This window comes from Vanessa cardui, chromosome 29 (assembly GCF_905220365.1).
Source record: "Vanessa cardui chromosome 29, ilVanCard2.1, whole genome shotgun sequence".
Lineage (NCBI taxonomy): Eukaryota > Metazoa > Arthropoda > Insecta > Lepidoptera > Nymphalidae > Vanessa > Vanessa cardui.
The window spans coordinates 162,183-185,101 of record NC_061151.1 but is presented as its reverse complement, the minus strand read 5'-3'; the positions used below and the strand labels follow the sequence as shown (position 1 = coordinate 185,101).

General features: G+C 35.6%; 1 protein-coding gene across 1 annotated transcript; it reads right to left on the bottom strand.

Moving 5' to 3' along the window:
- Positions 1 to 10,712: 10,712 nt before the first annotated feature.
- Positions 10,713 to 22,183, bottom strand: LOC124541891. Its single transcript, XM_047119803.1, has 6 exons — positions 20,930 to 22,183; positions 16,907 to 17,015; positions 13,883 to 14,058; positions 13,110 to 13,222; positions 12,203 to 12,358; positions 10,713 to 11,594 (listed from the first exon to the last, which is right to left on the bottom strand). Exons 1-6 carry the CDS (start codon positions 21,979 to 21,981, stop codon positions 10,936 to 10,938), a joined length of 2,265 nt encoding a protein of 754 aa, XP_046975759.1. The 5' UTR covers positions 21,982 to 22,183; the 3' UTR covers positions 10,713 to 10,935.
- Positions 22,184 to 22,919: the final 736 nt, after the last annotated feature.

The window sequence follows — 22,919 nt, the reverse complement described above, 5'->3', positions numbered from 1 at the left end:
TTATAGATTAAAAAAATTATATCAAATTCTATGTATAAATACTACCGTTAACTGTGACACGTAACGACTTTTTTTTTATTAAATAGGATTCTAAAATTGAATGCGATTCAAAATCGGCGGGAAAAATGACATTTGTTTATTTTTTAGCATTTTTACTCGTTAAGGAACCACCTTTTAACATAAATATTATTAGCTTTTTTTAAGTTATCTTCCAACGAATGTGATAATTCAAATTTAAGATTCGAACAAATTATTATTTTTTTGTAGTTTTTAAATTGACATTCGGAAAATTATGACTGTATTTTTAATCTGTAAATATTTTTTTATCTTCGATCGGGCTTCGGGTTGCCATTATGAAAAATCTCTTCGGTTTTAAGGCAGGTAACACATGGACGCTGGGAGGGGAACGCGGAATCTCAATCTACATGTTTTGTTAGAGAGCGGAATCAAATACATATCTCTGAATAGACAAAACGCGTATAAAATAATATTGCGATACTACAGAACGCTACTAGATTAATTTTGTAACGGTAATTAAATTAATTTTGATAGCTTTCAATTGTATAACAAAATAACTAGCATTTACAACGAATATTTGGTACTATTCGACGTCTAATATTTTTATATACTATGCGACCAAATACAGTTTAAATTCAAATTGAATCAATAAAATTTATATTATTATCAATACTTAATACGTATTAAATTAACAAAATCCCACTAAGACACTGTAGAATAACAATAAATAAATAATTTGCTATCATACTCCATGAATGCTTGCAAATTATACAAACAATACTGACACTGACATTGACAATGTAGTTCTTCCGAGTAGTCTTGATAGTAGTAGCGGTGGTTTCGCGTTCGGTTCCGAGCGTCGTTGTAACATACATACATACCGATAGACTAGTCTGTATCCGTCCTTAGGTTAAGGTGTACTTTACTTTTTTTACCAATTAACTTTTTTTTTTATCTTAAACCTGTCAAGGTATGGTGTTATAATATTATTAGTCATATTTAAAATGATTTTATTTCTTCGTTATATGTTTTACATCACGAGTTATTAAATAACTTTATATATTTGGATTTGTTGATGTACTCCCGACATACAATGAAACACGGACTTACTGACATAAAAACCATTATTTTTTTTTTCTAATGTCTTAGATAAAAAAAATGACATTCCCAAATAGTTTTTTTTTTGTCAAATATTGTAACAGGTAGTTAGGACGTTTTGCCGTTTGACTATCTACATATAAACTGATTGACACAAACAGAGCACATACTTATAGATATGATATAATATAGCAGTTGCAATTTCTTTCCTGCAGACTACCTACTGCCTTGCTAACTATAGACCGGCAAACTTAAAATGCGCGGACTAACTTAACTCTAATATGGAAAAGCGTGCTCAGTAGAGTTATGTATATGTTGATAATTATCTTCGTTTAATTATAATTGTTACTATCTCAATAGGCATTAATGAATTAAATCGACTTTTTTATTCTTCACGTGCGAAATTTTACGTCGTGAGACAACCTACACGCATAAAAATCTGATGTATGAACAGAGAACGGTTATATTTCGCATCCTGAAAACGTAAGTCCCTTTACCAGCTGTGGGGCGAAAAAAAGATTCGACTACACATTCTCCTCAAACGAATTCTCGTAACGCAACTGACATGACGTAAGGGTGACGTGTGACGTCACTGAGGACTCGATATTGACGTGTAACTGACAGCTGTCAACTGTCATGTACTTTCAACTGTCTATACATCAGACGTGTCAAATTGACATCCAATCAAATGAAAAGACGGCAAATGACGTCACGATTGAGCGATTTTGATATTGAGCTCTTGTTCAGATGAATCTTGACTATGAATAAAACGGCTCACTCTTACGGGCCTTGACTATAAAATTAAAAAAAAAAAAAAAACATTTTGTAACGAACCAGAATTTCTTAATATGAATAAATAAATTTTCTTTGTGACGAAATGTATTTTTGGAATGTTTTGCATTTCAAAAGCTCTTTGCTAACACTTAACAGCACAGAAGATTTTCTCTGGACATCATTTTGCTATAAATCTTATTAAGCAATTCCTTTAAACTAGTTTTTCGATGTTGCAAATGTTTTTTTTTTTATTTCAGATTTCAGTTTGTTTAATAATATCGTATTTCAATCACTACCTAGTATATATTAACTCATATTTTATTACATTTGAGATATGTTGTGGATTTAAGTTTTACTGTGAAGCATATGTAAAAAGCGAACTCTTTAAAATTGTAATTAATGTTTTAATGTAAGTAGTGGCAACACAGTGAGGACAGCTTTGTAGCCAGATGGCCGAGGTCCGGGGTTTCCTACAAGATTATCTTCTCATTATAGTGAGTACTTAAACTAATCAGGCACAGTTAGATGGCGTCTCGCTCTATCGTATATCTCCGTCTCGCTCGCGCTGGTGTTGCCACATCACCTACAATTTGCTCAAATTCGGGACATAATGTCGACGCATGTTTACTTGTGAATGTTAAATTGTGCGTAATGTAAATAAATGAATAAAGGTGTAAGTTATATTAAAAGTGTGTTTTTTTTTCGAACTAGTTGCGCCCGCTTCCTTGTACGCATTTAAATATAACAAAAAATATTGTAGCCTAAGTTACTCCTTATTATATCAGCTTTCTGCCAGTGAAATTCCCGTCAAAATCGGTTCAGCCGTTCCAGAGATAGCCGATACAAACAGACCGACAGACAAAAAATGTAAAAAATATTATTTTGGTATACGTGCCGTGTATACATATGTACATTCATATGTATTGAGTGAAAAAAGACTTTTTTAATATTACAAACAGACACTCCAATTATATTACATATATGGATTTATAAACGGAACATACAACATTTGTAATCTATTTAAACGCGACGCGTGGTGTTAAATATTGAGGAATATAAATTGTTAATACATATTGAGCAGATTTCCTCATACTTCACAATTGATCCTCGGTCTGAAACTTCGAGAAGTCCAGTTTTCAAATCTAGATGTCTTTGGGTCATTGCTCCTACTTGGTTGTAGGGCTTTGTGCAAGCCCGTCTGGGTAGGTACCACCCACTCATCAGTTATTCTAGCGCCAAATAACAGTACTCACTATTGTTGTGTTCCGGTTTGAAGGGCGAGTGAGCCAGTGTAACTACAGGCACAAGGGACATAACATCTTAGTTCCCAAGGTTGGTGGCGCATTGACGATGTAAGGAATAATTAATATTTTTTACAGCGTCATTGTCTATGGGTGATGGTGACCACTTACCATCAGGTGGTCCATATACTCATCCGCCAACCTATACCATAAAAAAAAACCCGCAACGTTTGCACGGAGCCCGCTTAGTGTAGGTGTCGACGGTATCGATTACTTTGTAATGACATGACACACCATTCTTCCGATCCCGACATCTAGAATATATTCTTCTCATTTAAATGAAACAGCATCCGTTTAGTTATTTTCAGATGAATATACATTTTCGAAAAATAAATTACCAAAATCTAAAAATCCAAACACTGTATAATTGTCAGTTAAATATCAAACAATTCACAGATGTCCTAGACCTCAAAATTCTCAGTATCTCGGGGTCGGAAGTTGATCGTGTCAGACTGCCGCGCATCGGTAATCGGTCAATAATGTCTGAGGGTTATGGCAGGTTTCCTCTCCATCTAAATATGAGAAAGGGATCAAATGCATGTGGGCAGATGTAGTGACAGGCCAAGATGAAGGCGATTATCATCACAGATAAAACAAACCAGCTATTCATTGAATGTTTTAATAATGTTACATCTTATACACAAACAATTATAAAATAGAGGCAAGTATAAAAGAACAAAACTTTATTCATTGTAAAGTAAAAAGTAGTAATCATTTTAGAAAAGCAAAAATAAAACCAATTGGAACAAAGCGTCGCCGACAGATCTTCTGTATATTTCAATAAAGATTCTTTGAAAGTGTTTTACAAGGCAGAAAACAACAGTTTATATATCAAATAAAAAAATCCTTTAAATACATACATGTAATAAAAGTTCACTAAACTATGTATGTCTATTACAAATATTAAAAAATAAAAAAGTAAGAAGTTGTTCAGAACATGTGCGTTAAAAAAAGGTAACGTAAATATAAAATTACATTAGTGACACAATCTCCTATTTATATTTAACGAATGTAAAGCAAAAAAAGACAGCTCGCCACAGTCTGTGGAGGCTAGTATTAAAGAATAGTACGACACAACTTAGATGTAGCATCGGCAAATTCAATAAAACCAATTACTGCCGATTAACACAACCAATAGTAATAGAGCGACTATTAGATTCTCGGGTCAGTTCAACCCGAGTAAGCGAGTGCATGTAAATCGACGTGTCAAATTGACGAATTTATTAGGTCACAAGTTATTACGTTTGTGTAAAGATCATATTCCAATAACAAATAAATATTGATAATTTGGGAGAGCGTACTTAATTCGGATATGATCGGTTTTACGAATTTTACCGATGTTACATCTGAGTTATGTCGTACTATATCTGATAAAATGAATTCGAAACTTAGATGGCGCTGCTGGACCATGAGGGTGAAAGAAACGCGCTAAAACCTACAATAAATTGCGAGAGTTGATATGTTTCGAAGAGCGTCATTTTAAAATTACTTTGTTAATCATATATACAAATTCCAAGTAACAAATCAGATACTGTTACGGCTCTTATATCAGATACTGTATAGCTACAGTAGCGCCATGCCGGAAATTTATGGAACTCTCGTATATGTTGTTACGACTATGATACATCTCTTCCAGGCAGGATGATATATAATACATACATGTACAATTGTATTTAACAAACATGACTGTATTTTTAAAATGTTGAAAAAAAAAGATGTCTTGCCGGTTCTTCTCCGTAGAATCTACTTTCCGAATGGTAGCCTCACTTAATATAGTTGTTAAATGACTCAAAAGTGCTTGTAAAAGCCTACTTGAATAAAGTATTTTGATTTTCCAATTCGTGTCTGAAGGCGGTACTGTTTCGCGTACGATTTACTGTTCTTTTCGATCGATGGTGCATTTGATTGAACTAAACTAAAGAGATCAACGCGCTGTAACGTAGAAACCATTGAAATGAAACAATACTGATGTTTACTGAGATGACGCAATAGGCTATTTGACAATGCGAATAATAAAGTGTTAAGTATTGTAATCAGCAAATGAGTTTAAATATGGTTACTAATTAACAAAAGTTGAAAATAATACTTCATTTATTCAGAGATCCATAAATAAAAATGCAATTTTTTAAACGTTTTTCATGAGACACAAAACGCTCCTGATTGGCCGGGCTTATGCTTAAGTCACTTGCTTGGTTAACACGCATGCATACTATATGTACCACAGATTAAAATACAGCCAAGTGACGTCACCGACCTCATAGCAGCATCATTTTGTCCAAGTAGCGTTTTCAAATTTTTAATATGATTATTTTCGGCAAATATATACTATTAATAAAAAAATGAACTTTTACTGGGTTTTTTAACCTCTACTAAATATTATAAAATGGATTTCAAAAACCAGTCAAATAGCCTATAAGTCAATAATCAAACAATGAGGACGCAACATCGAATCAATTGATAAATGTGACTTTCTCATTTTAGGAACCGGTGATAAAAGTTACATCACTTCCAATCTCATACAAGAGAAAGAGATGCAAACATTTATCTTGCTCATCGCTCTCAGACAAGTTGCGACTTCTCGTTCACAAATTGACAATCTTAAAAGTGTTGCCATCTCTTTTCAACATCACACGGTATTATCAGTTTCTTTTTCAGATTTCTTAGACATTTTCTGTCTCGCACAACCACTTTGTGGAACCAGCTTTCACCGGCGGTTTTTCCGAACTGATACGACATGGAAACCTTCAAGAAAAGAGCGTATTCCTTCCTTAAAGGCCGGCAACGCACCTGTAAGCCTCCTGGCGTTGCAGATGTCCATGGGCGGTGGTAGTCACTTTCCATCAGGTGAGCCTCTTGCTCGTTTGCCACCTATGTCATAAAAAAGTGTCAATTTTCAAGTATTGTGTAGAAAAAATAAATAAATCAATAATATGGACACCCAATACGCAGAAGTCAAAGAGAGAGGCAAGATTATGACACTGGCCGTTGCGACTGGTCTGTGTTTTCCAAAGTATTTTATAAATCAAAATCAAAATAAACTTTATTCCAGTGGGCATTTTGCAAGCACTTTTGAATCGCCAATTAACAATTAAGTGAAGCTACCACCGGTTCGGAAAGCAGATTCTACCGAGAAGAACCGGCAAGAAAATCAGTAGTTACTCTTTTTCAACATTTAAAAAATACAAAGTCATGTTAGTTAATAAAATTATTTAAATTAATATTATATAATCACGATTATTAAATAATATAATACAATTTTTAATTTATTATGACCCATTGATCGTTAATTTACTTTACGATTTCATAAATACCTTATGCGAAAAAAACAAATAAGCAAGTTTTGATAAAATAAATGTATTTATGTGCTAATCCCTTCCATTTTAGAGAAAGTGGCATTAATAGTACAGTCATCGGCTCAACTGCACTTATTATATTAATAGTCAATTTTATTATAAAAATATTATTTCATACAACTCAATTTACATCTACATTTAATTTAATACTACATATTAAATTATTTATATTTGCTTAATTATTTAATTTCATAACTTCGAGACAAAAAATATTATGTGTGAATTACATTTCATTGCCAATCTTTGAACTACGACGTCGCGCTTGGTTTAAAAAGACAAACCGGACCCCATAACCTCAAACACCGATTCCTTCAGTTCATTCTACGAGAGGGAAATTGCCTTCGTGATGGACTGGTCAGCGCGCGAGGCCATCAACATCAACAATAACAACAGCCTGTAAATTTCCCACTGCTGGGCTAAAGCCTGTTCTCCATTTGAGAAGTTTTGGAACATATTCCAATGCGGGTTTGGTTGGTTAGTAAGCTAAGTTCTCAGCTGAGACCCCCCCCCCCCAGCACTTACTGGTCAAGTAGTGATTTACTCAGTTTTGAGAAATAGTTAAGTAAAATTAAGTAGAACTTGATAGAGTCTCATAAACAACCTCCGACTGAATATTTGGGAAGCGGATGGACTGACGAGTGACGGTATAAAAGACGGACTGACTGCGTAAAACGACCGTGAGTAAGCCCCCTTATAGCGATCAGTCATCGTCTATAGCACAACCCTGGAGACTTAGGTGTTACTTGTGCTTGTAATTTTTAAAAAGGGTAATAAATCAGAAATAAAAAATTATAGACCAATATGTATCTTGTCAGCATTTGCTAAGATTTTTGAATCATTAATTTGTCCAGTGTTGACATGGCACATGAAGTCTGTAGTTTCCGTGAATCAGCATGGTTTTATTCAAAGAAGATCTACATTGTCTAACTTAACACTATTTATTGATAACTTATCGGAAAGCATAGACTATAATAATCAAATAGACTGCATATATACGGATTTCTCTAAAGCATTCGATGTAATTGACCATAATATTTTACTACATAAACTTGAAAGCTATGGTATATGCGGAAGTTTTGGTAAGTGGCTAAAATCTTATTTAATAAATAGAGAAATGAATGTTGTTATTGGGGGATATCAATCCTATACATTTATTGCTACATCTGGAGTTCCACAAGGCTCTCATCTCGGCCCATTATTATTCGGAATATTTATCAACGATATTGCAAAATGTTTTAATAACAGTAAGTTTTCTCTATACGCGGACGATCTTAAATTTTATAAAAAAATTAATAGTATTGATGATTGTGAATTAATGCAACAAGACTTGGATAGACTTTTGGTATGGTGTGAAAAAAATAAAATGAAATTAAATAATGAAAAATGTTACATTATAACTTTCGGTAGGAAGTTATTTAGAATAAACTTTAATTACACTATAAAAAGCCATATTTTAGAAAAAGTTCAAAAAATAAATGATTTGGGTGTTATAATTGATAGTCAATTAAGTTTTATACCGCATATAGATAATTTGATTTTGACAACATTTAAAACATTAGGGTTTATAATTAGAAGTACAAAAGAATTTAAGAAATCAAGCAGTAGGCTGACTTTGTTCATTTCAATGGTTCGAAGCAAGCTCGAATACTGTTCTACTGTCTGGAGTCCGTACTATCAAAGTCATAAGGAGAGATTAGAAAGAGTACAGAAAAAATTTATGCGCCATTTATGTTATAAGAGTAATAAATTAATTTGTAATAAAAGTTACAAAGATCAGTTAGAATTTTACAAGACAATGTCACTGTCTAATCGCAGAGACATGATGGATCTTTGTGTATTACAAAAAATATTAAACGGACGTATAGATTGTTCTGAGTTATTAAGTAAAATCATGTTGGCCGTACCGAAGAAAAATGCAAGAGCCCAAAATAAGAATAAAAAAACTTTTCAATATAGGAATACTAAAACTAACTTAGGCAAATCTGCTCCCTTATACAGAGCTATAAAAATCTATAATTCTATTTTTAAACAAGCTGATATTGATATATTTAGCAACACTGAATTGAATTTCAAGAATAAATTAAGGAAATATTTTTTACCATAACACTGTTTTAATGTCACAGTTGTTTTCTTTGTTTTTTTTTTTTTTGTATAATGTATTTTTTTATGTTTATTTTATAGTTTTAATTAGTTTTTTAACTTTGTTTTTTTCATTTTTGTAACTTGTTTCTTCTTTAATAAGCACAGTAGTATTTTTTGTCTGATTCTTTTCTTTATTTTTTTTCTTTTTTTACATGATGAGTTAGCCTGTAAGAGTGATGTACATGGTAATACTTTTTAAGAAAGGATGTATCTTGTAGAATTAGACACCTTGTATACCACGTTGGCTTCCCAAATAAATAAATAAATAAATAAATTACACTTGTTGTCTTCCATTTCACGAGTGAGATCTGAAGTGAGTTCCTACCACAGCACCGCCGTTCCCACTACTCGTAACAATTACATTTTACTTCTCAACTAGAACGTTTAAATAACTCCAAACGCGTCACGCCCGCCATTCAACGACAAAACTCTGTATATATTTCTGGGAGAAAGTCGTAGATTTGGATATTGCCCGGGCCACATATTAGCTCTGAATGAGCCCTAAAGTTGCTCGTCTGATATTCCTAGAGTTATAGATTATTGGTTTGGCGCCCGAGCCTTCTCGTCGTGTGGGATTGCCATCCCAGCGCGCCTCCGACATTCTAGTAGCGCCTCTTTCCAACGTGATCCGATTCATCCAGACCGAATACAATTCGATTAAAAGTATAGTCAATATCGCTTGTACGAAAATAAACAATTCTTAGTATAATATTATTATTCTTAAATACCATGTCCGAACTAGTAACTTTCCTAACAAATATTAAAAGCTAATTTAGGACAATAAATCACCTGTAGTGACGCAAAAAGGCGGGCGCGATTGTTCTCGACTTAATATATCTGTAAAATTAACTTAATACATAAATTACATCAAAATACCCGTTTTCAATTGCGTCTTAGTGGATTTCGTGATCGCTCGGACTCACCTTAACCCTTAAATGTTTAACATTGTCGTCTACAAATAAAAATTCATTTCATGCCCCAGCTTGCTCACGGGGTACTTCGGACCCCATAAATAAATTAACTTTAATAAACAAATGAAAATTAAAGAAAATAAACTGTTGGGCACATAAGAAATTGATATCGTGTATATCATCATAAGATTTGTCTTGAACGACGCGACGCGCATTTTAGGGTTAAAGAATCACACGCAATTATTAGAATAATTATATATGTAATAGCAGTTGCCGTCCGCGGTTTCGCTCGCATTTTAGGGTGTTGTCACGTGGCAGGCACAGACGTAGCCTGGCCTTGCTTGGAGATCAAGCTTTCTTCTCAACAAATTTCATCAAATTCGTTTCATCGGTTTGGTCGTGAAAGAGCGACAGACACACAGAGTTACTTTCAAATTTATAACATTAGTATATAATGTTGTCTTAAATTTTCGCGATTATTACACATTGAAATAAAACTAGTTATAACGGGTATATATTCACGGGTAGACCCGTGACCACGAACGCTGTAAAGTGCTCGAAACGTCGGTATGTAAAAAATAAGTAATATACGCGATTCAAATCCGTTATAACTAGTTTTATTTCAACATTAGTATAGATTGGCAAGATTAGCTATACACACAGGCTGATGCTGCAAGTGTTACGAACTCACTGCGCACGCGTGACCTTGACCTCGTGACGTCACGTGCACGCTCCGCACGCGTGCGCAGTGCGTGCGTGCGTTGCCTCAATTGTTTAATCCGTGTAAAGATTTTAAGTCTGTCTGTCACTCAACTTTTCACAACCAGTTGAATCGATATTGATGAATATTTTTACGTTCGAATTTCATAATATAACTTGTTCCAACTAGTTAAGCGAATGCATCTGTTACATATTGATTGATAGGCGGACATCAGATGCGGTATATTTGAATATTTTCCAGCGAGTTTCAAGGCTTTTGCTGCTTACTTGCCAAGTTTCTATGACAATACAACTGCAGTATCGGAGCCTTTCAACTCGATAAATGAACTCATGAAACAGAACACGCGTATATTGTTTGAACACAAACAGCACTTCACAGTCCGGTTACTTTATTGAATAAACGGCTTTTTGACGTTTTGACTTTCACTGCAATTTTTCATTACAACACGAGTATCTTCATCACCCCACTATCCGATAATCGTAGCTTTCTTGTATGTATCAATACAAAGTTATCTGAACACCTCGTCGACGGGATTAGTATCCGTAATCAAAACGCACCGTCTCTTAAACACCGACACCGGACATTTGTTTAACGTTTAACGTGAACACAGATTTTAGTTACAGTTTAATCTTCTTGGAACTTCTGTTTGATTTAGCACTCGGTTTTGTTCGCTTAATGACGCTGATGGGCGTCGTGAGCGTCGTGGGCGTCGTGGGCGTTGTCGCCTTCGCGTCAGTTTTGGGCAAGATCTTCAAGAACTTCATGGGCCGCGCTGACAGCGGGATCAAGTTCGGCGCCGCCAGCGTGACCACACCGGAACCCTCGGTCGCCAGCGGGTCTATCTTCTTCAGTATGAGCGGCCGGTTGCGCTGCGCGAGTGTCACCAGCTTCCTCACAACCGGAACGCTCTTCTTGGGTTTGACGATGACGGAGCTGCCCGATCGCTTGGGCTGGCGTTCGGGGCCGAGCGCTATGACGTGCGCCTCGACGGGCTCCTTCGTTTCCTTGGCCTTCAGCTCCTTTAGGTCGACCTTCCCCTCCGAGTCCTTGACGAGCATGTACGAGTTGAAGTCCTTCAGCTTGTTCCCGTCGAAGTACTTGGCGGCCGTCAGCTTATTGGCGATCAGCATGGACAGCTTGCCGATTGAGAACTCTGTGAGAAGCAGGTTGACGTTTCTGCCTGAGTCGTTGTCGATGGTGGGGTCGGCGCCCCCCTCCACCAGCGCGCCGATGGTGTCGTAGAAGTGCGGAGCCACCTCCGACTTGTTATCACTATCTGCAATCATACCGTCATATCACTTCAAACACTTCTAATTTTCAGGGTTTTTGGTAACTCGACGTATATCCGTTAGGTGATGGGGTGACTATTTGCAATAATTTTAACCCCCATATGTATAGTGCAAAAGTGAACCATTTTTGAGTTATCACGTTTTTTAGATTTTTTCAAAATTTGTCAAAAATGCAATTTCTTTTGTTTTATAAAAACGATTAAATACCGGATATTTGTCAATATTAAAACAATAATTATCGGTCCAAATTTAAAAATGCGAGACGAAAAACGAATTTATTTTAATACTTTTTTGATTTTTTTTTTCCTCAAAAATGCCTTAAAAACTAAAAAATCTTGGCCTGCAGATTATTTTAAAACTACACTCTAAAACAAACATAGGAAATGGGCATTCATATTATGGAATCAAAACGCAATCTTACTTAACTCCCAAGCAATGAGCATCATGAGGTAGCCGGTCGGCTAGATAACTGATCCTGACATCCAAGATTCATTGAAGTGAGGTGGATATGTTTCAAGACTAATATAAGTATTGGCCCAGCAGTGGGGCATTAACAAACTGTTACTACACTATGTGTATTTGTCACGGGACTCACCGTCCCAGTCCAGGCAGGCGGCGGTCACCGCTATGTACAGAGCGGTGTTCCCACAGTTGGGCATCCGCATGTTGATGGTACTCGGAGCCGCTTCTATCAGAAGCTTAACGTTTTCACTCTTGCCTATCTTGCTGGCCAACATCAGCGGGGTGTACCCTGAGGAACGATTATGGAACCGACTTTATTCCTCGTGTTTAGGAATATGCCAATTGAATTTACCCGAGACTGTTGATCTTGATTCATTAATTATTATATTCTACTGGCACCCATCACGTATTCTACGCCACACAGCGTTACATAGTATTTTTGTGTATCGGTTTGAAAGGTAAGCCAATATAATATAATAGGCAGAAGCAGGGGTCGTATTTCTCAAGTCTTACCTTCGACTTACCTTATCAAATAGCCCAATTGGGTACCAACTTACATTTGACATTAAAATATGACAGTAAATTAGACGACCATAGAAGATTTTAATTTAACATGGTTATTTTTATTATTAAAGTTATTCATTTCGGGATATTTACCATGTTTTTTATTTTTGTTCGGTGGAGCTAGATATTACTTTAACTAGATATAACTAGATTAGATTAGACTAGATTTAACTAGATATAACTTTAATGACCATAGAAGATATAAAAGACAGGAAGAAAAAAAGAGTTAAGGTATTCATATTAAAATCCCTACAATGAACGATTTGTGGAAGAAGTTTCGCCATCTTGTAAATGTCAATCGCAAATTAATTGAATTTTAAGTCTCTTTCCTGACGTCCTGAGTTAATAATAGCTCACAGGAGACTTCTAGGAAGAATGTGCTCATTAAGAGCTCTTAAATGAAAATGGACTCGACGGCTGGCGTTTTGCGACTGTAAACTCATTTAGCAACACATACCCCCCCCCCCGTTCCTCACCTTGGTCGTCGCACATGATGCACATCTTGTAGAGGAGGTAGTCGACCAGCTCGTTGTCAGACTTCTTCTCGAGCTGTGGCGTCCACAGGTCGTCGTTTCGTTTCAAGATGTCTCTGAAACATGGCACGAGACCGTTACGACCCCTGGCAGTGTCGAATCTTTAAGGTATAAATTTAAAGAAATCAAGATATTAATTGTTGCTTCTCTATTTATTTCTATTTTTTTATTTTATGGAATAAGTTGGCGGACGAGCATATGGGCCACCTGATGGTAAGTGGACACCACAACCCATAGACAATAACGCTGTAAGAAATATTAACTATTCCTTACATCGTCAATGCGCCACCAACCTTGGGAACTAAGATGCCATGTCCCTTGTGCCTGTAGTTACACTGACTCACTCACCCTTCAAACCGGAATACAATCATACTGCCTACTGTTGTTTAGCGGTAGAATACCTGATGAGTGGGTGGTACCTACCCAGGCGGGCTTGCACAAAGCCCTACCATCACTTCTCAATCAACATTTTGTTACGTAAAATATTAATGATTTTATGAAAAAATGTGATTGTCCTCACAAGAAATAACACGAACTCGTTACTCCTGTTACTCGACTGCATACACTCAGTCATTCCTTTGGGGGGCAATGTATACGGTTCTACAACAGGATCCCAGAACGCGTTCATCAAATTTGATGGGTGCATCTTAACCGATGATAGCGGGTTCCGACCCAGACCACTGAATATTCATAAGTAACTAGAGGAGGGCGCTCACCGGGCGTGGCGGCGGGCGGCGCGCAGCAGGGCTGCGAGTGCGGGCGCGGCGGCGGCGGCAGCGCGGTGCAGTGCTGCGCGCGCGTCGCCGTCGGCCAGCAGCGGGTCGGCGCCGAGCTGCAACAGCGCGCCCACGCACTCCGCGCTCTCCTCGAACAGTGCCATCTGAAGCGCCGTCTACGCCCGCCCCGGTTACGTCAACCCATCCAATGATACTCCCAATACATTCTTTGACTCAGCAATATTTGTTATAGTAAGACACAACTTAGATGTCGCATCGGCAAAATTCGTAAAACCGATCACATCCGAATTGAGTACGCTATCCCAAATTATCAATATTTATTTCTCATGCTAATATTATCTTTGCACAAACGTAATAACTTGTAATATCATATGACCGAATATATTCGTCAATTTAACGCGTCGATTTACATGCACTTGCTTTCTCTGACGCGTGAATCTATAGCGACGAATAGCGTCGAATGGCGCGATAGGGAGCTATTTCTATTGGTTGTGTAAATCGGCAGTAATCAGTTTTATTTTCATTCCATTGCATTTTCCGATGCTACATCTATTTTGTGTCGTACGATACATAAATACAATATTCTAAGTCAATTGAAACAAGTCTAATGTCGCCGTTCCGAACTATAGCTATAAGTAATCATTAACCTAATGTAATGCCAGCTAAAGACGACCCTGCACGGCCCTTTTGCGGGAGCAAAGTATGGGGTTAATTTGTCCTGTGACTAAGTTAATGAATGTATTTGATAGTTTCCGTATTTGGTCTTAAAACGCCATGATTATAAGGGATATCTTTTAATGCGTTGACGTCACAGGCACGCTACATGAGTATCAGGACCCGCACCATAAGTGTTTACTAATTGTGACCTCGTAGCTTGTGTGAATCTAGTTTAAAATTTTAACATTTTTTATCACTACAAAGTAACCGACGAACTGGCAAGTAGACGACCTGATGGTAAGGGTGGTCACCACTACAATTAGGCACGCAATCGTCAATAAAAACTAAGATGGCGTGTCTAATTTGTATAATACTGGCGACTCTCCCGTAAATGAAATATACAACAGAATTTGTTTACTTACTACATAACATTAAAAACTTCTAAAATTATAGCAGTGTTTCTTTATAAATACGAAAACCTTCCTCTCTAATCAGTCTATCTATTAAAAAAATCGCATCAAAATCTGTTGCGTAATTTGAAAGATATAAACATACATAGAGACAGACAGCAAGCAGTAAGCGACAATGGTTTATAATGTGTAAGGAAAAGATATGATGAATGTGTGGTAGGTATCTTAATGGATTATCAAAGAGCCCGCTACAATAGAATAAACAAAGTTTGCTAAAGTTTGCTACGTGATATAATAAGATAAGAAAATAATGAATGAATTCGTGTTTTATTGCTAAAGCTTTATTTTATCGGGTTCAGATAAGACGTTCAAATTTTCAACGACACTTTACGAGTCTTAGATATTAGACTGGATTTTTCCATTAGTGATTAGAAAAACATATTTTTGTTCTTATCTACGCGCGTTAGAAATTATACTCGTATTCACGATGAGCTACTAGGCGTGTGTCTGATATACCAAAACTAATCTAAAATCGTCGGAACATCGGATATTTTTAACTTTGCCGTTTCATAATTTGAAATCATTTGTAATAAATACATTGGTAATGATGGCATATTATTCAATACAAGATTATGCAGACGATAATAAAGTATGAAATTAATACGAAGAATAAAAAAACGTTTTTAAATGACGATTCAAGTGTGCTTGTAAAAGCCTATTTGAATAATATTTTGAATGATTTGTACGTACAAACATAATATTTAAAGTTTTTAAGATGCGGTGAAACTGTTACTCGTCAACATCAAATTTGCCCAGAGGATCGGAATTGCGATTCAATGGGGAAATGAATGCTGGCATTCTTGTCACCATTGCACGCTGTCAAGATTTATACAGTAACTAGTTTTAGTTCATATTTGTATACATTTAAGCATTTAATGTTAATAATTCTTATGTTAATAAATCATTTTACAATTTAAGATAAGTTTCCATATATCAGGCTCATGCCTAGTTCATAGCGGTTCCAACACGTGAAAAATGATTTGGAGCAATCATCAGTACTTCCATGCTATGAGCAGTGAGCACATTGATCACTCTACGATGAAGAAACAATCTGATGGGTATGCAATACGCGTACCCACGGCATATGTGTGCATATGGGGCAGAGTGGTGGAATGAGCCCCACGCCTTAGCTGAGCATGGGGACTTTAGCAGACTGTTATTGTACTTTATCGCCAAATCAAGAGATGGGAAGATAACCTACCAAAAGTTCGAGAAGACTTGCTCGAGATAGACACGAATGGAAGAAACTAGGGGAGGCCTATGTCGAAACCTGACCAACAAACAGGTCGCTGCGGAATTTAATATATCAGTCAAATTTATTACATTTATTGTAACCATTATTTATAGTATCATAAGTTGTAAATACGTATTGTCAGCGAAAGGGTTTTATTAGGACTGAGGATCACAAATTATAAAGTACATATATTGTACTTTATAATCTGTGATCTCAGGATGGATCCTCACTCGTTTTATCGTTACTTCTCAATACTTAATGGCGTAATGGCAATTTTGTGACATTTCTAAATCGCGATGGCAAGATTCGCTATACGTTTTATATAGTACATTGTCGTCCGGCACGGGCGTTACACAATTTTTGTGACGTTTGTTAAAATTTGGATTAAATATCGATGTTGATATCCGATTTCAAATGTCACCTTGTCTCTGTTTGACTTTACATATTACGATTCGTGTGAAAGAGACAAAACGAATGTGTTATCGAAATCGGTTTCACATTCGTTTCATCTCTTTCTCGCACTGTAAAGTTAAAGAGAGACGGGGGCGAATGTAGCATGCTTTTAATGTATATGTATTGACGGTTATGCGTGCCTAACCAGATTAGGATATAGTAAGCTAGTGGATAGGCCCGTTGTCTTACCATATTGCTCCCGGAAGTGACGTCGACCGACCCATGGCGACTCTTCAGCACGAGGCACTGGCGTTTCAGCAATTCCACATCGTTCCTGAGTACGGCCCAGTGTATCGGTCTAGAACGAATGAAAGCCATATATATCTACATAAAACATCATTTATTTCCATATCTTAGGATAATATATTGTAGCCTAAGGTCTGACTTGGCTAGTTCTCATATACGAATTATATTGTAGCCTTCGCACGATCTAAACCTGTAACTTGTCAGTTTTCATTTTATTGTTTCGAAAATTTTGCTTGCCCGTGGAAACTATCCATCGCAAGTAATAATTCGTATATGAGAACTAGCAGAGTCAGACCTTAGGCTACAATATAATATTATCCTAAGATATGGAAATAAATGATGTTTTATGTAGTTATTAATTCAGGACTGGCCATTGTACTTGGCAAACATTTAGATCTCACTTCTTTTGTCGTTGGAGTCAACAACCAAGGCTTATATCTTAATATTGTACTTGGCTTGCATTTTACATTTATTTTTTTGATGGGATACACATATTACTTTTATTTGAAACGGCATAACAAACAAATCTAATTTCCAACAGTCACGATGCGTTCTCGATTCGATTGCGATCGAAATGCGACTGAAACGCAACTTCTTCGTTATGTAGGACTCAAGATGCCTGCTATGCAAATGTATACAACACACATATTGTACCCAGTGGCTTAGCTAGATGAGGAAGGGCCTCGGTGCATAGAAAAAGAATCAGGCACTCACCACCTCTTTCCCATCTTTCTTTAACTAATAGCTACCTTTTAAAATTATAGATAACAAATAAGAAATATGTGCGCAGGGTCGTGATTTTCTAGCTTAGAGGTCCCCTTGAACTCCGGAGCCCTGGTGCACTGCACCACCTGGCCCTACGATAGTTACGCCACTGATTGTACCCATTACGCAGTTCTTTGTGACTCAATAAACGAACGTGTATTCGTTATGAGTTCTCATTTTACTTGCGAGCCGCCTTTCTATCCGGCACAGTGGTGACCACGACGTGATCCAGTCAGCTAACACGAACTCATAATATAAAATGACCAGTGAAAATAGATCACTGACATTAACGAATAGAACGATTGATTCATTGTTTGTTTGTTCCGGCTAATCTCTGGAATGGCGGCAAGGATTTTGAAAGGAATTTTACTGGTTGATAGCTGATTTAATAAGTAACTTAGGCTACTTTTATTTTAGAATTAGTTTTAAGTTCAAACTCGCACGATGCCGGAAGCAAAGCTAGTCTTTAATGACATGTAGCACACACAAACAGTCATCTTCAAGTCAACTTGCCATTTTCTAACGGCAAGCTCTGTAAACCTTTCTGGGATCTTGTTGTAAAAGCTTAATCGTCCTAATGTATACTCGATATTTATTTATACGCACTAGAAATATAAGAGATTAAATTTAAGATGAATATTTTCGAAGTTGTTTCTCCCAGCACACCCAAATTATATATATTATTATATAAATACAACAACAACAACAATAACAGCCTTTAAATTCCCACTGCTGGGCTAAAGGCCTCCTCTCCCTTTGAGGAGAAGGTTTGGAACATATTCCACCAAACTGTTCCAATGCGGGTTGGTGGAATGCACGTGTGGCAGAATTTCTATGAAATTTGTCACATGCAGGTTTCTTCACGATGTTTTCCTTCACCGTCGAGCACGAGATGAATTATAAAGACAAATTAAGCACATGAATCAGCGGTGCTTGCCTGGGTTCGAACCCGCAATCATCGGTTAAGATGCACGCGTTCATACATATACGCGCAATATAATTATGACTTAAGCATTATTACGTTTTCATTTCAGGTAAAAAGCCAAAGTGTGTTTATTTTATTTGTGAAATGTTAACACAGCGATATGTACATTTCACATTCGTAGCAATCGGGGAAACCCCGGGGGGCTGCACGGGGCGCCGAGTGAGCAAAGTCATAAATATATTATGTATCATGTTTACACTGCTTTCCAATATTGTATACTAGCGACCCGCCCGGCGTCGCACGGGCGCAATGCTGATACTATATGTACTACAGAATGTCTTTATTAACATCACTTTTGAAACCTCTAAAAGTATCAGTGTTTCTCTACCATGTATAATACCTTCCTCTTGAATCTATCTATTTAAAAAAAACCGCATCAAAATCCGTCGCGAAGTTTTACAGATCTAAGCATACATAGGGACAGACCTCTGTCGGTCTGTTTTACATAGATAGTTTGATTTAAGAGGAAAGTATAATACATGCATATAGTAAGCGACTTTGTTTTATAGTGTGTGATGATACAGTTACAAATCAACAAACACTAGCTACTGTCCTGATATCGCAATATTACTATTATTAAATCTTACAGTTCTCCTTTTTTACGTATGATTCAAAATAAATATTAAGAAGATTCTATGATGGTATAGAAATAGATTATCATACCTGATACAACAATTGTGATAACTTAGGTTCTTAATATTTATATTCACTAGCTCTGCCCGCTTTATGCGCATTAGAATTTAACAAAAGTATTGATGTTTGTCAGCAGACTATATGAACCATTCTGGGTTTACGCAACACCGTACCACCAAGAGAATAAACATAGTAAGAAAGAGGTACTATCATACACTGACATGTAAATAAAATAAACTTGAAAGATGTGTATACAGTACTTAATAACATAAAACATTTAAACAGCCATAATCATGATAAATAATATTATAATAAGTGATTAATGATCAATGATTAGATCATAAGTCTTTGTATCTGTAAACTTGCCGTAAAGATATAAGTAAAATGACTACAAAAATTGAACATTAAATAATTATTAACATAATTAAAGTAACAGCCTGGAAATTTCCCACTGCTGGGCTAAGGCCTCCTCTTCCATTAAGGAAAAGGTTTGGAACATATTCCACCAGGCTGTTGCAATGCGGGTTGGTTGAATTAAAAACATACTTGATTCTATAAAATATTTTATGATAACACAAGTTCATATCAAATATAAATATGATATTATGATATATGGCTTTTTTTGATCTTATGTAATAGTTGTATCTTCATATTAACCCTTTATTATGCTGCATGTGCATACATTAGCATTATACCGCTATAAATTAGTGTTAACCGGTTAAATCTACATCCACATCAAAATTAAGCAAGTTCAAACCAGTTGAATTTAAATTTAAACAATTATTGTGTATATCTATGTACTTTTTTTAATAAATAATAAGAACTTATACCAGTATAAGAATATTTCTTTAGTTATTTTTATTCTATGATAATGATTACATTTGGAATTATTTTAAGCTTGTATTGTACTGTGAATTTAATTAATACCTATATAATCTAACTTTTTTCCATTTCTATCATATTACCGAGAAAATTCTGAATATGTAACCAAAATTTAAACATTTACTGTAATGTAATGTAATAATATAATAGTAATGTAATAATTATTTATTTTCTGTAATATTGATAGGATTTTAAAATATTAATGTGATTTTCAAGTTACAAGTTTGGTTAAGATAGAATTGTTTTGAATTGCATATGGTTTTGTCTACTGAGGAAAACCAATAAGTTAACATAGAGACATACTCTACGATAGTTTAACTCATAAATTAAATTATGGATCTCGTATAAAAATCTACGACTGCTAATCTAAGCTAGACTGACATGTTCAATTTATTTAAAAGTTTATTCTATTATATATCTTACAACAACAACAGCCTATAAATTCCCACTGCTGGGCTTAAGGCCTCCTCTCCCTTTGAGGAAAAGCTTTGGAACATATTCCACCACGCTGTTCCAAAGCGAGTTGGTGGAATACACATGTGGCAGAACTTCAATGAAATTTGTCACATGCAGGTTTCCTCACAATGTTTTCCTTCACCTCTGAGCATGAGATAAATTATAAAGACAAATTAAGCACATGAATCAGCGGTGCTTGCCTTGCCTTATATATGTTTAAATATATAACTGTTATAGATACTCACAGATTTTGATTATTATCCTCTTCCAGGCAATACTTCCAATCAATATAAGCTTGGTGCAAAACTATTTTCTTCTGATCGCTCGGATCCAGATGCTTTAAAACCTCTGGGGTCGCCAAGTGGAAGATATCAGGGTTACCTTTGATCTTCACATGCGACCCATCCATGGTGACAATTGTCGAGTATTCGGGAACGGATTCTTCTGTATGTTTATCTATGTTCATGAGCAGGGATTTCGGATTTTCTAGTATATTCGGTATGTTGCAACTGCCTATGGATATATTACCGACGCTCGTGTCCGATATGTTGCTGTCCTCGTCGAGCAGAAGCCTTAAATCCGGCAACTGATTCTTAACTTCTGTGCTGCTTACCGAGCATTTTTCACTTTCTGTTATTTCCTCGTCCGTCTTGTCTGCCTTCTCTCGTTTGATTTGATCCGGTTCAATGAGGTTCTTTGGATGGATAACAATTTTTTTTATCTGTTTCTCAGGTAGCATGTCATCTGGCACGATATACGATCGTACTTGTTTTCTCTTCATACACCTCCGTTGTTTCCCGCGAATGAGTATCTCTCGACTTGACTGATACGTCTGTGTTGATTGTTCTACGTGCGAAGCCTTTGTGCTGACGTTAGCATCTAAGCTCAATAAAGATAAAATCCCCTTAACTTTAAGATCCTGACTTATCACTGAGCACAAAGCACTGAACACTGTATCGTAGTTGCTTTGCCCAATGACTTTGGTCACGGCGTCCGAACTCAACTCGACGATGTTAGAATCTTCACCTGTGTAAGTGGCAACAGTTCTACTGCTGTTTTTTAATATATTTAGTCGATTGGTGATTGTTAAGTTGGGGTATTTCCCGTTGAAAATATCCCGTTCACTTGTTTTGTATATTACGTCTTCCTTGTACAACTTCTTGTTTGTATTTTTAACATATCGAAGCAACACATTATAGTTAGATTTTAAGTCATCAGGCGATGTTATTGCATTTTTTTTAATAAGAAAAGGTAATTTATGTATCTTAACAGTTTTCGGTTGTATAATGTCAGACATATTGTTCCACTACGATAAATTAGTTAATAATAAATAAAATTGTAAACTTTAATACATTATTATAACGTAACACATAGTCTTGATTTAAAGCTTATCAATTCATCGCTTAACTTAAAACGCAAATGTATACCAGCCACCAGGTACCAACAATCAAATTACAAATACTAAAATATATCTGGGGCATCCCCATAAAATATCGTGTGTGCAGAGGAGATTGAAGCCCACAGATTACATAAAATTTTAACTCTTTGACATCCTTACGCAACAGATTAAAAACAACTGGCTTTTTCAATTTAGATATCCATTATCCATGGACTTTTTTTAAATCGAAAATAACCATTGGGTTAAATCTAATATAATAACAAATTTCTTGTAAAAATATATTTGTTTAGTATACACTTAAACTTGCATCTATTTAATAAATGTGTTTAAGAATTCTATTTAAATACAATGCTAATATTAATTCTTATTTATGAGTCGTCAAATGAAATTTAATATTATTAATATGAAATTATTAAATAACACCTTTGCTTTGTAAAAAAATATGGTGAATAAATAACAAAATATTAAAAAAAAAATAAAAAAACATTTTTGGTTGAACTTTTTATTTTGCTTCTACATTTATTTTTTTTGATACACATAAATCATAATCGTACTCTCAGACACTTCCATATTGTTATCCACAGGTATGTTTATTTAATTAAGTTTGCTATATGATCGATAATTATTCTTATGACCCTTTTATGAACATTCCAAAAATGTTTCATTTTAGTAAAGTGCAAAATCCACCTGTAGAAGATGATTATTAACTAAGTACTTCAATTAGTAATAATCTTTAATTGTAATGAATGTTTAATTATAACGAAAGAAAAACATTGTGAAAGTAGATGGCCGTTAACTTTTTATTATTATATTTTAATAATTTTATGGACGATATA

Excerpts from the sequence above, each read along its gene's own strand:
- LOC124541891 (XM_047119803.1), bottom strand. The coding sequence starts at position 21,981 with ATGTCTGACATTATACAACCGAAAACTGTTAAGATACATAAATTACCT. Across the intron at positions 14,059-16,906 it reads TCACTTCCGGGAGCAATATG|ACGGCGCTTCAGATGGCACT; the intron begins GTAAGACAACGG and ends GGGCGGGCGTAG. Across the intron at positions 12,359-13,109 it reads CATCATGTGCGACGACCAAG|GGTACACCCCGCTGATGTTG; the intron begins GTGAGGAACGGG and ends ATCGTTCCTCAG.